A 14,978-nucleotide genomic window follows, 5' to 3' on the forward strand; every position below is an offset into this window, starting at 1 on the left:
CCAAAATCATCTCTCCATCTCAAGACCCTTAACTTAGTCACATACGCAAACACCATTTTGCCATGTAATGCCTCATATTCACAGCTTTCTGGGATTCAGAGGTAGACGTCTTTGGGGACCATTATTCGGTCTGCCACAGGCACCTAACAGAGCCCAGAGGTGCCAGGTAAGGTGACATGGCATGAGAGTAATGAGGAGAAGCCATGAAGCAGGAATCTGGGGCATGATGAAAAGCTGCAGGAAAGGGGCTTTAAGATGGAACAAGCATGGCTCAGGCAGTAGGTGCAGTGCTGGGTGCCAGCACACTGGCACTCTCTCAAAAAGAAAGCAGAACAAATGGGATACGCATGCCAGCAGCTACCTTTTCCAGAGAGTGGACAATCCAACCACTGCACAACTCTGACCTGAGAAGCCCAGGATGTCCCATATGGATCTGAGGACCCTTCTCTGCCAACACCATGAAGCCACAGAAGCCACGTCTTTCCAAATGTCTTGAGGCTCTCTTTGAAATGGAAACAGTCAGGGAGAGGGACTAGAATATGACTGGGGCTTGTCAGGAAGCCATATATGTCATAGGGAAACAAAGAGACTAGGTCCACTTGGCACATCCAAAGTGAGTCACTATTTGTGGCTGTCCCCCTACCCCCAAAACACACACACATATATTATTCACTCAGAACAACCCTGCAAGTTGATGTCATAGAAAAAGTCATTCAGAATTCTGCCTGAAAGAGAGAGAAGAAAAGAGGTTCTGGACATCCTTCTCCCTCTGTTCAGGACATTGGTTCCTAAGGGACACCTGGTCTTAATGAGGGCAGGGCACAGGCAGGGATGCCGAACAGAGTGACTGCTGCGTTGCAAAAAACATGCCCAGCGAAGCCCAGAGCTAGTCTTTAACAGCAGAATTAGAGTGCTGACTATGCCCAATTATTTTGCTCATTCAGATGACCGGTCTGAACTGCACTGACCATTCTCCAATTAACTCCTTGGCACTTGGCTATAATAATGATTGAACTAACCTATTTGACTCCCCCATGAAGCTGAATGAGCAGATGTAAGTAAACTGACTCTGCATCATTCTAACACACTTTCGTCACCAACAAAAAAGGATGTATTCACTTTTAGATCTTTCTAGGAGCTTTAGAATTCTATGCAAGTAGAATGGACTTGATAAGCAAAGGCTCTGGCCCAAGACAAATGTGCTCAAATCCTGGCTCTGGGGAACTCGGGCTGTGACTTATGCTCATTTATATGAGAAGGAGGAATAGCACCACCAAACCATGGGTCTGGGTTGAAGGGACCCTCTGGGTATGGTGAGGGGCTGCTGGGGACCTGAGAAGCTCCCCGCATACAGGGAGTTTAGCATTCTCTATGGGAGGTAGGGCAGGGGCAGGGAAAATTGGAAGCATTCACAAAGGTCATCTTCTTAAGAGGATCCAGACGTCTCAGATGTGTTATTGTATGGCTCTCTTGTATCAAAACAGTAGCTTTTTAAATCAGTAATCTCACACCAGAGACCAGAGAGTAAAGGTGGACTGCAGAATATTTTGTTTGGCCAGATGATCTGTTTTTGTAAATAAGAACATATTAAAGTTGAGAGATTTTACATAGAAATCTGATTTCTAACTTCTGAGCAACTGGAAGTGCAGCACGAGGCCTAGATTCTTGTATAGTTTATAGCTGTGTGGTGGCTAAACCTTTATTACTTTCTTTTATTTCCACTGAATCTTGCATTCACCCAGCCAGGTATTGTCACTCATCTTGATGCTTCTTCTCACTCACAATTATTAGAGTTTGGGATTCTTGCAAAAGATGCTCCAAAGGATATGTAAACTGGGTATAAACTGAGCAGGGCTGAGTTTCCCCAGGGTGGAGTTGTGGTGTTCTTCTCTCGATCCCTGATGCCTATTACAATTTCTGGCACAAAGAGGGCAATGGCCAACTGAATGAATCTGACGTTTGCATCTTATGCTTGTTGCAATTTTTCAGAGATGCACTTTTTTCCTTATGTGAGCTGGGGGTACCTGTGCTCTTGCTGGTCAACTGAGGCTGTCCCTCAAGCTGTGTCTTCCCATAAGTGGAACAGACTGCAAAACATCAGCAGATCTCCCTCCAATCACCACACCAGGTCCAAAGGGAAGGTTATTAGATTGTGACACTGAGTCAACCATATCCAAATGATATTAAAGCCAGGAGGGGCTGCAAATTAGTTAACCTTTCCTATACGTGCTGGCAGCTGGGCGCTTTCCTCGGCTTTTGTCTGGGTTTGCATGTGACTCACTGCAGGCTTGAGGGATTTGCATTAGTGGATCATAAGTAAAAATCCCATTAAAATGACATTCTCCTCATCATTATGATGGTTTTAGTGAGATGCCCTGGATTGTCACAGGCATCTCCTGCAGCCACCTGGTAATAGATTTACTTAGCTGTCCATCCACCTTGGCCAGAGCCTGCTGAGGTGTGGGGCAGAGGGGCTGGGCTGACTAAAGCACACAGTGGCTCTGTGGAACTGCCTCTCTCAGCAGCACTCCTGAAGGGCTATGTGAAAACCATTCTCCATGCCTGGTTTCAGTGCCATGAAGAGCCACTGTTCAAACATGTCTGTTCAGGGCTGGGGTTCCTGGGGGCCTCCAACATAGCCCCTGCCACTGGCTCCATTCAATGGCCTGGTGTGAGTTACATTTGCTTAAACTTGATAAATCTGATGAATGTCATACTATAATTCCTTATATTTGCCCATCTCTAAAATTCTCAGTCTTCTCTTGAATAGTAGATGTTTCAGTTATGGCCCATTCCTTTGGGGATAAAGCGTCAACTCAATCATATGATATAAAAAGCCACTTGGGATTTAACATCCACCTGCTCCCCCACAAGGGGTCCCAATACCTGTCAAAGCTTTCTCCTTCTGCCCCATGCCTGTGCCTATGCCTCGCCACACTGAGAGCTCACATGCCCTGACCCCAGCCCTCCTGCTCACTGCTCTGCCATTAGGCTGCCCTGCCCTGCACCACAGAGAACTCCACATTCCTTTCAGATGTTCCCTCCCACAGAGGACTTCCCAGGCTCTCAGCCCCAAGTGCCCTGCATGGGCTCCCACAGACTCCCCCCATCTGGCCCCAGCCCACAGTGCCTATCACATGGGATTGTAAACTGTCTGTTGATGGGTTTGTTTGACCCATTATTGTGGAAACTTCTAGAGAACAGAGACTCTTATATTAGCTACTAATCCCAGGTATCCCGCACAGAGCCTAGAGTACAGTTTGTGCTCAGAATAAACTGCTAAATAAAGAAATAAATGAGTCCCCATCAGGCACTAGAACAGATAAAATGCTGCTGAAATTTCCAAGGTTGGCCAGGAGTTAAAATATAGACAATACATTAGACTGGCTTGAGTCCTTTCTGGCCAAGGCCAGAAAGTTCTGTAACAGTTACAAATCCACTGGTGGTACATCTAGTAAGATCTTGAAATAAGATATCAAGATCAAAGATGAACAATGTTTGAAATCCAGGGAATTAAAAAATGGCAACATTTAAGAATTTTAAAATGCTCAATAAAATGAGTCAAAAGATCAATTAATCACTGGCAGGTTTTCAAAGATATCTGGATTTTTCTTCCTTCCTCTCTCCCTCCCTCTTCCGCTGCCTCACCTGATCTCTCCCTTCTTTTAATCTTGACATCCATTCACTGTTATGCAAACATTTACTAGGCACCAACCATGTGCTCATGCCTATAACATGCACACAAGAGCTGGAGATGAGTAAGACATTACCCTGCCCTCCGGGAGCTCAGTGCAAAGTGAGCAGACAGGCAGGATAAACGCGTAACTACAGAACAGTAGGAATGGGGATGCAGTTCTGCCTGGAGACTGGGGAGCAGAGAAGAGAGGCAAATCACCCATGGGGGGGACCCAGGATGGCTTCCTGGGGGAGGTGACCTTACTAGGTATGCACATTCTGGGCATCAAGTGATTTACACCCAAGAAACTTCTGGCAAGGTTCTGTCTACACAGGAAGCTGAGGAAAGAGAAAGAGGGGTCTCTGGGTTGGTCAATATATATCACTGGATTGCTAGCATGGGAACTGTTGAGGTTTCCTGCACCCTACTCACTGTGGTTCCCTTCAGAGGGAGGGTAGCTGTGCAGGTGAGCTGGGGCCCTGATCATCAACCGGCAGTCTTTAAACTTTTTAAATGTTAATTTCTTTAGTAGAGGAATGCTATGGACTGAATTGTGTCTCTCCCAAATTCATATTTTGAAACCCTAACCCCCAATATATTTGGAGCTAGGACCTTTAGGTGGTAATTAAGGTTAAATGAGGTCAAACGGTGGAGCACTATTTCAATAGGGCTGGTTCCTCATAAGAAGACAACGCACTCTGCCATCCCTCTCTGCCATGTGAGGACATGATGAGGAGGAGGCCCTCTACAAGCCAGGAAGAGATCTCTTAACACGAACCAAATTGGCTCCTTGATCTTGTACTTCCTAACATCTTTAACTGTGGGAAAATAACTTCCTATTGTTTAAGCCACTCAGCCTGTGGTATTTTGTCATGGTAGCCTGAGTAGACAAAGAATAGGACAGCTTGAGCAAAATGAAGATGTGACCATTTTAGAGGATTTCATCAAGACTATGAACATTTTGTATTTCAGTGATAATTCTGATATCTAAAATTTTTGTAAATTTAGAAATGCAAATTTTTAAAACTTGAAATTAGGCAGCACACCAAAGCAGTAGCTGGGCACAATGGAAAGGGCAGGTCCTACCCATGGTTTGCTGTGTGACCTTGTGCAAGCTACTGGACCTCAGTCTATAGCCACACATTAGCCACCAGGAAGGGCTGTAGCAGAGATGAAAATAATTTCCCACATGCAGCCTGCCTTGCACAGAGCAGGCATTGACAAATGGTAGTCAATGAGATCAGGGTAGTTTGGAAGGTGTTTGGTGAATCTCAGCTCCTCCTTAAATTTACCACTTTGGGAACAGATGTTAGAACTGCTAGATTCACTATATCTTTATCTTTAGAACCAGAATTCCTTCCTCACCTATTTTTAATTTCCAAGCCTATGACTTCATTTGCCTGCATCAGTGCTTCTCAATCCCATCTTAGAAAATGCCTCAGGATATCTATAATTATCTCAACCAGTATAGCAATGTTCCTATTTTAAAAACCCTCACAATATGGAATTTATTTTAATTCATGTCAATTTGTATTATATATTTTAAAACATCCCATAAAAGCCATATGGCACTTTAGGACATAGCTGAGAGGTTGCTGAGAAATAAAATAAACAATGTCAAGATTTCACAATTCCTGCCAGATTCAGAATTCCTAATTCAGAGGAGCATATACTAATCAAGATGCCATATTTTTAGAATTAGCATACAGCAGGATGGGATTTACTGGGAGTGGATTAGGCAGTTGCCACTGGGCTCCCCTAGCAACTTTCCCGTCAGCTTGGCATCCTTAATCTTGTCACATTGCCTGGAATTCCACCATTGAGAGATTCCTTAGAGTTAATGAATCTTTGTTTTAGAGAACATACATGTGTACTTCTATGAGGATGAAAGGTGGCAGCAATCATTTCCATCTCAGTGTGAATGAGTTCCTCCTGGAATACTTCCCAGTAACACTCTAAGATCAGCTCACTGGAGGACTGGAGACTTGGATGGAACAGAGAGAGGGTGGGGGTGGAGACATAGTAACAAGGAGGGAGAAGGGAAAGGATTATGAATCAGTCAGCCCTCAGCAAGGTGAGGCAGGTAGTGTAGTACACACAGTGGGCTTTGGATGAAGTAAAGAAGACTGGAGATCCCAGAAGCGCTTAGCCCAGCATATGGAAGGGGCAGAATCAAAACAAAATGAGGTCCTGTGGCCCCAGGGAGGAAGGATCAGAGAAAGGGCATCATTTCTTCTGCCTCATTAAGCAGCATCTATTTCTTAATCCCATTTTCTGACTGCTGGCATTCTTTCTCTTGATAATTTAAAACACTTTTTAAAAATTAGCCCCTGGTCACTTTCAAATTTAAGCAAAGGCCAACTCTAATCTTGCTACATAGATGCTCCCTGATGGCACAGCCAACCAGAAAAGTGAGTACTACTTCCACCGTTAATCTTCACAGTCAGTCCTCAGAAACATACTTCAAAGCTTTGGAGTCACACCAGACACTTGCTTTGTCATTGAAAGTATGATGCAGTGGCTCTTGTGATCAAAAGTCATGAGGCCCTGGAGTGAGTCACAAAATTTTCCACTTCAGAAAAGAGCATGCACTGCCCAAGGTGCTCTGTGTCACTGCTTACTTCAAAGTCCTCAAATCCCTGTCCTCAACCTGTGTCACCCAAAGGAGGTAGTACAACACCAAGGGAAGACATGGAGCATTTGTGATTTAAAGATGTGCTAACAGAGATCATAACTGGGCCTGGGGATCAGGAGAACTGGCTTCCACAAGCTCGATGTGGAGCAAATGGACAAACCACACATGACAGGTCCAGTGACCCGCAGCATCCCGGCTGGGAAGCGTGTCCCTCCCCACCTTCATCTGGCTGTAAGGAGGCAGTTTCCTTCCTGACTTTAAGATGCTGTGTGTCTCCCTAAGCTGATTTTTTCCAAAATTCAGCAAGTGGTCAGGACCTTGCAGTGCCTCCCCATTGCCATCACCACTGGATTGGACCGGCCACCCCTGCAGAGGCATGAGTAGCAGCAGGTGTGAGATGAGCACCATACCTGATCCAGCTTCCAGTGGAACTCCGCGGGGCGAAAGGTGTCAGCCTGGTCGAAGTCCTTCCGCAAGAGAAAGACGAGGCGGCAGTTGTGCACATACAGGGCATAGTGATGCCGGTTCATTTCTGAAAAGCAGAAAGAAGGTTTGAGGAGTGAGAGAACCCCTGTGTCAGCCTCCACCAGAGGAGTCTTCCTGCTCCCTCACTTAGCACAGCCCAGCGGACAAAGGCATGGGCACTCCAGTCTTCGCATTTACAACTGGCTCTGATGATAGTTCTATAATGCACATGACAGAGCTCTTCCAAAGTGGAAGAGGAAGAGGAAGACTCAGGAAAACCCACAGCCAACCTCTTGCTGAGAAGCCATCTGAACTTTAAATACCCACCTAACTTGTACTCAGATACTGCATCAGACCCAGGGTACAAATTACTTAGGTTAACAAACTTCTTGTTTGTTGGTTACAGATGCTTCTGGAGGGTTTAGGGAGCTCTGTGCCAATCACATCAGTCACCCTGTGCTCCTTTAACATACTGGTTTCTTCTAGAGTTCTGGGTTTTTATTTTATTTCATCAGATAGCAGTGACAGCAGTGACCACGGAGTACATCTTCTCTGTCTACCTAATCTATATGAAGTAGAGCTGCCTCACTTTTAGCTGCTGGAAGGAGGGGATAGGTTGATTTTCCAGCATTAGAAATAGTTTTGTGACTCCAACACCCCCTCCCCATACACAGGCAATTAACGGGAAGTTTTCCTCTCCTAATGTAGAAACTTCCTTTCATGCTTAGAAAATCTCGTGTCATGGATCCTGGCAGAAGAGGAAACGTTCTTTGACCAATTCTTAGCGACCTTAAACCTTACTACATTATCGAACACACCAGAAATCTACCAGGAGGAGCGTGCTCCATGTTGGTTGGGTGAGCAGGTGCCCATGTGTAGTGGAAAGAGCATGGGCCCTCGATTCGGTAGACTTTGGGTGGAGTTGTATCTTGGGTGATGTTGAGAGAATCATCTCACCTCTCAGAGCTTCAGTTTCCTTAACTATATCATGACATTGATGCCAGATTATCATAATGTATCCCAAGAATGGAATATTGCAATCAATTCCTGTACATCCGGTATAAACCTTGCCTATAAAGTTTGGGTGTGAGGAATCAACACCAATTACATTTCTAGGATGGGCCCTGATTGCTCTTGACCAAACAGGTTCATGAGAATCCCCTAGCACATTACTGGTTCAGGATCCATGACCATGTTCCTAGCACAGGCCATTCCCCTGGCTTCAAAGCTTCTGTCAGGAGTTGGCAAGTGGCTCAGTTCAAGCCAGTGATATGAGCACTTTTCTCAGCAGTTCTGGGAGAGAACTGCTCTTTTAGCAGAAAGCAAACAGAAGAGATACTTTCCTTCCCACTGGAAGTTGTATTATACCACCGGGAGGCTTGGAGCTGTGCAGCCATATTTGCTCATGTAAAATGGATACACTTACAGGCACAGATCTGAGAAATTGCAGAGAAAAGGAGCCCGGCCTTAGATGCACTTTACCTTGATGATGACTTCATGAACCTTCATAGCTCTGGATGTTTTCAGTTACAAGATACCCACATTCTCTGTATTATTTGATTTTTTGGCTATCTGATATCAGTTTGGTCTGGACTTTCCATCCCTTACAGCTGAAAGCCTCTCAATTGACACAATGAGGAAATGTGTGGAATGCATCTGCCCAGAACAAATACTCCGTAACTGTTACTTATTAGAAGAACTATCAAACTGCCTCATGACCAGGGCAACATAACAAAGTAGTGCTCCCAGGGAAGTATCACCATTCTTGAGAACACAACCAGAGGATGACAGGAAGGAGAATGGTCAGGGTCTGACTGTGGCAGGGCTGGCCTCGGCCGTTATCTGGGGGACCATTTTTAGCCTTTGGACGGGCAAAACACCCTGGACTGCTTATGGGGATTTTACTAAAGATTTCTGGTCCCCCTCATCACTGTATAACTGACTTTTCTGTGGTTTCTGTTGATAACTCTTAGGAAACATAGAAAGGAAGAATTTTTGCCTTTAGTTTTATTCGGAGTTAGGAGAAGCTGGGGCTAAGGAGGTGGAACAAGAAGAATGGATGGGCAAACCTCACTCTACTACAGCAGCTTCTAGTCTGGGAGGTTTCTTCCTCCTTCTACTCCCTTTCTCTGAATTCACAGAGTCAACTCATATGCCAGGGTACCTGGTTCATTCACTGTGTTGGTGATGTGATTTGCTCAGGAATCCATTTTATTCCTTTTCCTGTCCTTAGGAATTCTTTGTTGAATCTTTCTTCCCTTCTCTCTGTCCACGTCTCAGGTAGATCCTAAAGCCTTCCGCTCACTTTCATGAATTAGAATAGTCTTGAAGGGTTTAATCCAAATCAAACATCAGTCTCTCATCCAGTTAAAACAGGTGTTCCTCTTCTCCACTCAGTCTTTACCCATGGCTTGGTGGCCCACAATAGGGAAAGGATGGGGTAAGATCTTTCATTCTTCTTGTTCCACATCCTCATCCCCCAACCTCCTCCTAGTTCTAACCATGGTCAGACATAGGGGAATATGGATGAGAGGAAAAGAAGTATAAAGTCTCTTTAAAAAGCCAGTAGAGTTTTTCATTTCCAAAGGCTCTGCAGAGGTCTCCACATTGCCATCTTCACCTCCCCACCCTCTGTAAGGATGGCCCTGCCATAAATCTTTACATAGGAATTGATATGGTAAGTGACACACTCCTTTTCTGGGTTGCTGGGACATTTGTGCTTGCTGCAATTCCACTTTATTAGCCCTCACCTCTCCATTCCTCATGTGAAAGATTTTCTTTCCAATCGATCTTCCATAATTCCTCCTCAGCTTCTCCCTTCTCGCAGGAATCCCCTCCAGCACACACATCAGCTCCTGCTGCTGCGACCCCCCTTCCTGGCATGCAGCCCTCTGGTTGCTAGCCTTGCACATTTCTGGATGTCCATTTGGCCCACAAGAACAAAAACACCTGTGTTCTGCCAACTTGTACCAGGGAAACCTCTCTCCCTCCGGACCCTCTCTCCTTACCCTATAATTGTGACAGCCCCATCAGTTGCTTGCCTTCAGACACCCTGGGTAAGAATCAGGGCTAAGCCTTCATGTACCCTAAACTTGACATAAGTCAGGCATTTCCAGGACTCTCCTGGGCTCTGCTCTGACACCAGCCTGGAGCAGACTTAAGAGTGTTTGCAGCTCAGCCAACTGGCAGCAAAAGTAAAGTTCTCACTTCCTTTCTACAGACGACAACCTCAATCCTTCTGAGTGGTTTCCTGGGCACCTCTGTAAGTGTGAAAATACCCCCATCCCTTTCCTAGCAGGCAGGGGGACCATCCTAGCACTCTCTACCAGGCTGACACCTCCGTCTCTCTCACCTGGTGATTACTGAACAAGGTTGGCCCCTCTCTCTTAGAAAACCCTGTAGGGAAGTGGCTAGCACTGTACATAGCCACTGATCATTCACTGTTCTCAGTTCAAACTCAGAGACAGAAAAGGGCTGCATGCCAGGGGAAGAAGATTCCAGCAAGAGGAGCAGATGTGTGTGTCGGAGGGGATTGATTACTGTGATAAGGCAGGGGCTGAGGAATCATGGAAGGTGACTGGAAAGTGCACTGTTCACGTGAGGAATGGAGAGGTAAACCCCAACAGAGGTGGGCTTAGAGGGGCACAGGCCCACACAGTGACCTCAAGGTAGACACACGGCTATGTGTTCACCTAACCTATTTTCTTTGCTCCTAGGTTCACAGCTAAACTCATTTCACAGCCTCCCTCATGGGTAGGTGGGGCAATGTGACTAAGTTCTGGCAAATGGAATGTGTATTAGAAGTCAAACATGATACTTTCTGTTCTGGTCAATAAAATCCTTCTGTGTTCAGCTCTAGCCTTACTTTCTGTTCTATGGTTGAAAATGTCAGCAGCAGATGATGCAAGAATCCTTGGCTTCTGAGTGTTCCAGGCAAAGTAGAGTTCCCCTACCCTCCAGACCCACCTGAAGCTACTAGACAATGACAGGAGGTAAAACTGTGGGGAAAGAATGTTAGCTACTGAGATGTTTTTCTTGGTGGTGGTAGTGTTGTCAGTGGTCCTCTCCCTTTTTTTGCAGTTAGCCTTTGCCGACTAGTCAATTCTGTTATCCAGCTATTTAGAAAATAATTTATAATGGAACAGCATTAGTAAGTTTTACTTAGTACACCAGACAGAACTTAGTGCAATCTTCATGAAGAGCAATTTGACAATTTACAGCAAAAGCTTCCTTTCCTAACATTTCTATTATTTGAATCAGTAATTCAACTTCTGGTTGAAATAATAAGAAATGTGCAAAAGGTATATACCAGAATACTCTTTACAACATCGCTGTGTTTGCATTTAAAAGAAGACAATGTAAATATCTAATGAAAGGGGGCCAGTGACATGAAGTATGATAAATCTACATGGCAGAGTTTTAAGCTCCCAAATAATCCATATTTTAAAACATATTTTATCACCTGGAGAAATGATGTGGAGATAATGTTATATAAAGGTAACTGATGACAAAATAATATCAGATATTATAAAAATGTAAGGACATTCTACATATACACAGAAGCAAAAATAACCTTGTAATGAAATGTACTAAATGTTATCAGAAAATATCTCCCCAGTGGTTAGAATTTTAGGTAATTTGTGTGTTCTCTTTTACACTTTTCTGTGTTTTTCATGTTTCCACTATAGACATACATAGATTTATAACTTGAAAAAAATTTAGATGTAAAAAAGCCATAAACAAGCTTTCATTTATTCCAGATTTTTTTTAAAATTTAGGATGGGGTATTTAGAGATTTTTTTTCTTGCTGTCAGAAAAGTTAGAGAAAAATCTTCGCACTTTCTCTGTGCCAATCTTGAGTGTTGTTTCACACAAGGGCCCAAGCTGAACACCAGGTGCTGTTAATTTGGGGGTGCTGAATGCCTTCTCAGGGGACTGCTGTGATGATGGTTGAGGCAGAGTTCAGCCATGGCTGCCCATTAGGCTTCTCCAAGATTCTCATTGAGCGGGGTGGGGCTCTAGCATCTACACGTTTTTACAAGTGCACTACTTTATTCGAATGAAGACCACTGGTGCAATAGCATGGGCCTGGGACTCAGGGTCAGAGGATCTAGGTCCAATCCTGTCTTTCTTGGTAATCATCTGTGTTATCCTGGGCCAATCACTCAACCTTCCATATTCCAGTTTCCTCCTTTGTAAACAGGAACATTTATATCTGTCTGACTTGCCTCCCCAGGGACTCGATATAGCTCAGAAAGGACTATATGTGCATGGCCACTGACCCCAGCTCACACTGCTTTGTATTTGTCTGCATATTCTTAAGCTGTTGTCTCATTGGGATGCTGGCTCCTGGATTATGATGGGAGCACCTCACAGGGCACTGCACAGGCTACTGAACTGCGTCCCAAACCTCTACCTTCCTGCATGAAGGTCCCAGAGAAAAACCTGTCCTTGGCACTGACTCCTACATAGACTTGCCATATAAATAGGGAAAGCCAGGCACCTCTCGGTTTCTGTATCCAGAAAATACATTAACATTTATTATAAAGATCAATTGAAACAGAGAACATGCTGTTCTTGTAGCAGTGTAATGAGGAATAAAACTGGAAATAATAATGATAATTATAGTAACAACATCAGCTAAATTAATGGAACTCTGATTTATGCATGTGATGCTACTAAGTAATTTCATACTTTATTTCAAGTGTATTTCCCCTATTCTACCTATGGGGAAACTGAGGTTCAGAGAGATTAGCAGCTCCTCAAAGGTCACACCTTAAGAAGTGGTCAAGCTGAGATGGAAAATTTAGCTGTCCAACAGCAGAGGGCGAGCTTCAGCTCTTCTTCTATATTATATTTTTACTGTTACATCTGCTGTGGTTGTTATTTATTTTGGGTGTTTTAGCAAAAGTTGTATTTGAAATGGGAAATTGTAGAATTGTAACTAAATGCAGAGTTGTACAATTTGCATAAGATCTCGGGATGTTTGTGTATGTGTGTGGGGATGGGTGGGTGTAGTGATAAGAGCATAGGTTTGGATTTAATTGGATCTAAGCTGACATTCTAGTTCTGATACTGACTGTATAACTACTTGTGACAAGTTATTTAACCTCTAAGGAATGTTTTAACCTTAAAACTGCAAAAACAATAAGGCTTTTATAAAATAACTAATAGAGACCTGTGTTTAGAATAGTAATAGCTCACACAGATTATCACACTTCCTTTGTGCCAGGCACTGTTCTGAACACTTCATGAAGTCATTTAATCCTCATAAGAACCCTATGAGGTAGATACTACTGAAACACCCCTTTTACAGACAGGTAAAGTGAGACACGGAAAGGCTAAACAACTTGCCAAGGTTATCTAGCTAATAAGTGTTAGGGGACTTTAACTACCAAGCTGTGAACTTCTTGCACAGGCCCAGCATGCTGAAAAGCCTAATGAATGGTAGCTATCATTACTATATATGGCAGAGGTTTTCAAACTGCTATTCTCAATTAGCAGCACTTTATTCAGAAGATAGCTTTTGGAAATCTTACTGTATATAATACAGTCAACGTGGAGCTTCTTTGTTTGAAGTAGGAATAAAGATGCCTCTCTCACCCGCATCTCACTTATAGCAGACCTAAAGCACTTCTGGGAATGCTGGGGTTCTGAGGAATCCAGTTTGAAAACCGCTGATTCCAGCTGTTACATTCTTTGTGTCTGTACCCCTACTTTCCCTACTTTTCTGCTCCTGCTCTACCTCAAGCCAAGCCTGGAAAATTAGCAGCCAGAAAACCAGAGACCAGAGTATATCTTGGCAGGGTTCCTCTCAGGCTCCTGCTTTTCTTCCACATCCTCCTTGGCTGTGTCCATGTCCAACCATCTGGGACAAAATGGGCAGCCGCTGGGGTAGGGGTGGAAGGGCTGGGCTAGAGACTCACCGGTTTTGTCTGAGTTGCAGAGGATGGTTTCCTTCTCGGCTCTCACACCAGGGCTGGGGCCGTGTTTCATCCACATGGTGATGGTGAACTGGTCGGTCAGGTTCTTGGGCACAATCCCATCAGGGATTTTGGCGCCCTGCCTGCCATCGAACTTGAAGATCATCTCACTGCTGTCCACCAGCAGTCCTGCAGTCCAGTTGGTGGCAGCACTAGGGGATGGCAAGAGGTCAATGATGCCAGAGGAGGCTCCTGCAGAGGGTCGGGAAAGAAAGGACAACGGGTCATTCCTAATGGGGTGGTGTCCTCATCTGTTTTCTGCTCCTGGGTCAAGATGAACTACTCAGTGTACTTACTCAGAGATGTCTGTGCCTAACCCTGAGCTATGTGACTTAGGAAAAGAAGTGCCAAATGCTATTCCAGCCCCTGAGTTACTTATGATTTTCTTGGGGAGGCATCAGTAACTTACAGACAAAGTGCTGCACGTGGCAAGATAGGATGCAAGAAAAAAGTGTTGGAGGAATTTAGAAAGTTGGAAAAACCCTGGGGACTCTTACTAGCAGGGAAGGTTCCTGGAGAAAGCCAGGATTTGATTTGGGTGGATGGATTCGCTCACACACCTATCCATCTGTTAACCTGCCAGTCATCTACTGAGCACTAACCATGTGCCAAGACCCCTGCTAGGTGCTGGCTCTACGAAGGTCAGTCAGACACAGTCCCTGACATAGAGGAGCTCAGAGCCAGCAAGTTGACAAAATGTGATCAGGGCTGTGATTGGGAAAAATTCTATATCCTGATCCCAAGAGAAGGAGCACGAGCCACTCATTACACTTTTTTACAAATATTTATTGAGGCCAAATGATGCAGTGGTTGAGAACACAAGTTTTGAAGTCAGCAGAACTTGAATTTGACACCTGGCAGCAAAATTTGCTAGCTTCGTGACTATGAGCAAATCAGTTGACCTTTGTGACTCTGTTTCCTCTTCCCAGTGAGTTGTAAGGGTTGAATGAGATAATGCATTAGGCAGTAGCATGCTCACTGCATGACGAAGGTTCACTTAGTGTTAGCTATCACGTTATCATTGTCATTATTATTTCTGCTGCTACTATAATAGTACTCAGGTTAAGGCACGAAGACTTCGTCTGAGGCAGCAGGAGTGGAGCAGGTTTATTTTAGAAGAATCACCAACTTTGTGGAGGGCGGGGCTGAGGTGAGAGGTGACAACTGGCCTGCCAGAGAAGACTGGATTGTCCTGCTGGGTGGGTCTGGGGCTTCTGCT

General features: G+C 44.5%; 1 protein-coding gene across 1 annotated transcript in view; it reads right to left on the minus strand.

The window, feature by feature from the left end:
- The window catches only part of CLSTN2 (calsyntenin 2), a 646,459-nt gene that overhangs the window by 88,076 nt on the left and 543,405 nt on the right, over window positions 1-14,978 (minus strand). The window contains exons 7-8 of the mRNA XM_008008915.3: window positions 13,703-13,951; window positions 6,722-6,843 (exon numbers count right to left, since the gene is read on the minus strand). Coding sequence (XP_008007106.3) covers window positions 6,722-6,843; window positions 13,703-13,951 — 371 coding nt within the window. The remainder of the gene's footprint in view (window positions 1-6,721; window positions 6,844-13,702; window positions 13,952-14,978) is intronic.

This window comes from Chlorocebus sabaeus, chromosome 15, assembly GCF_047675955.1.
Source record: "Chlorocebus sabaeus isolate Y175 chromosome 15, mChlSab1.0.hap1, whole genome shotgun sequence".
Lineage (NCBI taxonomy): Eukaryota > Metazoa > Chordata > Mammalia > Primates > Cercopithecidae > Chlorocebus > Chlorocebus sabaeus.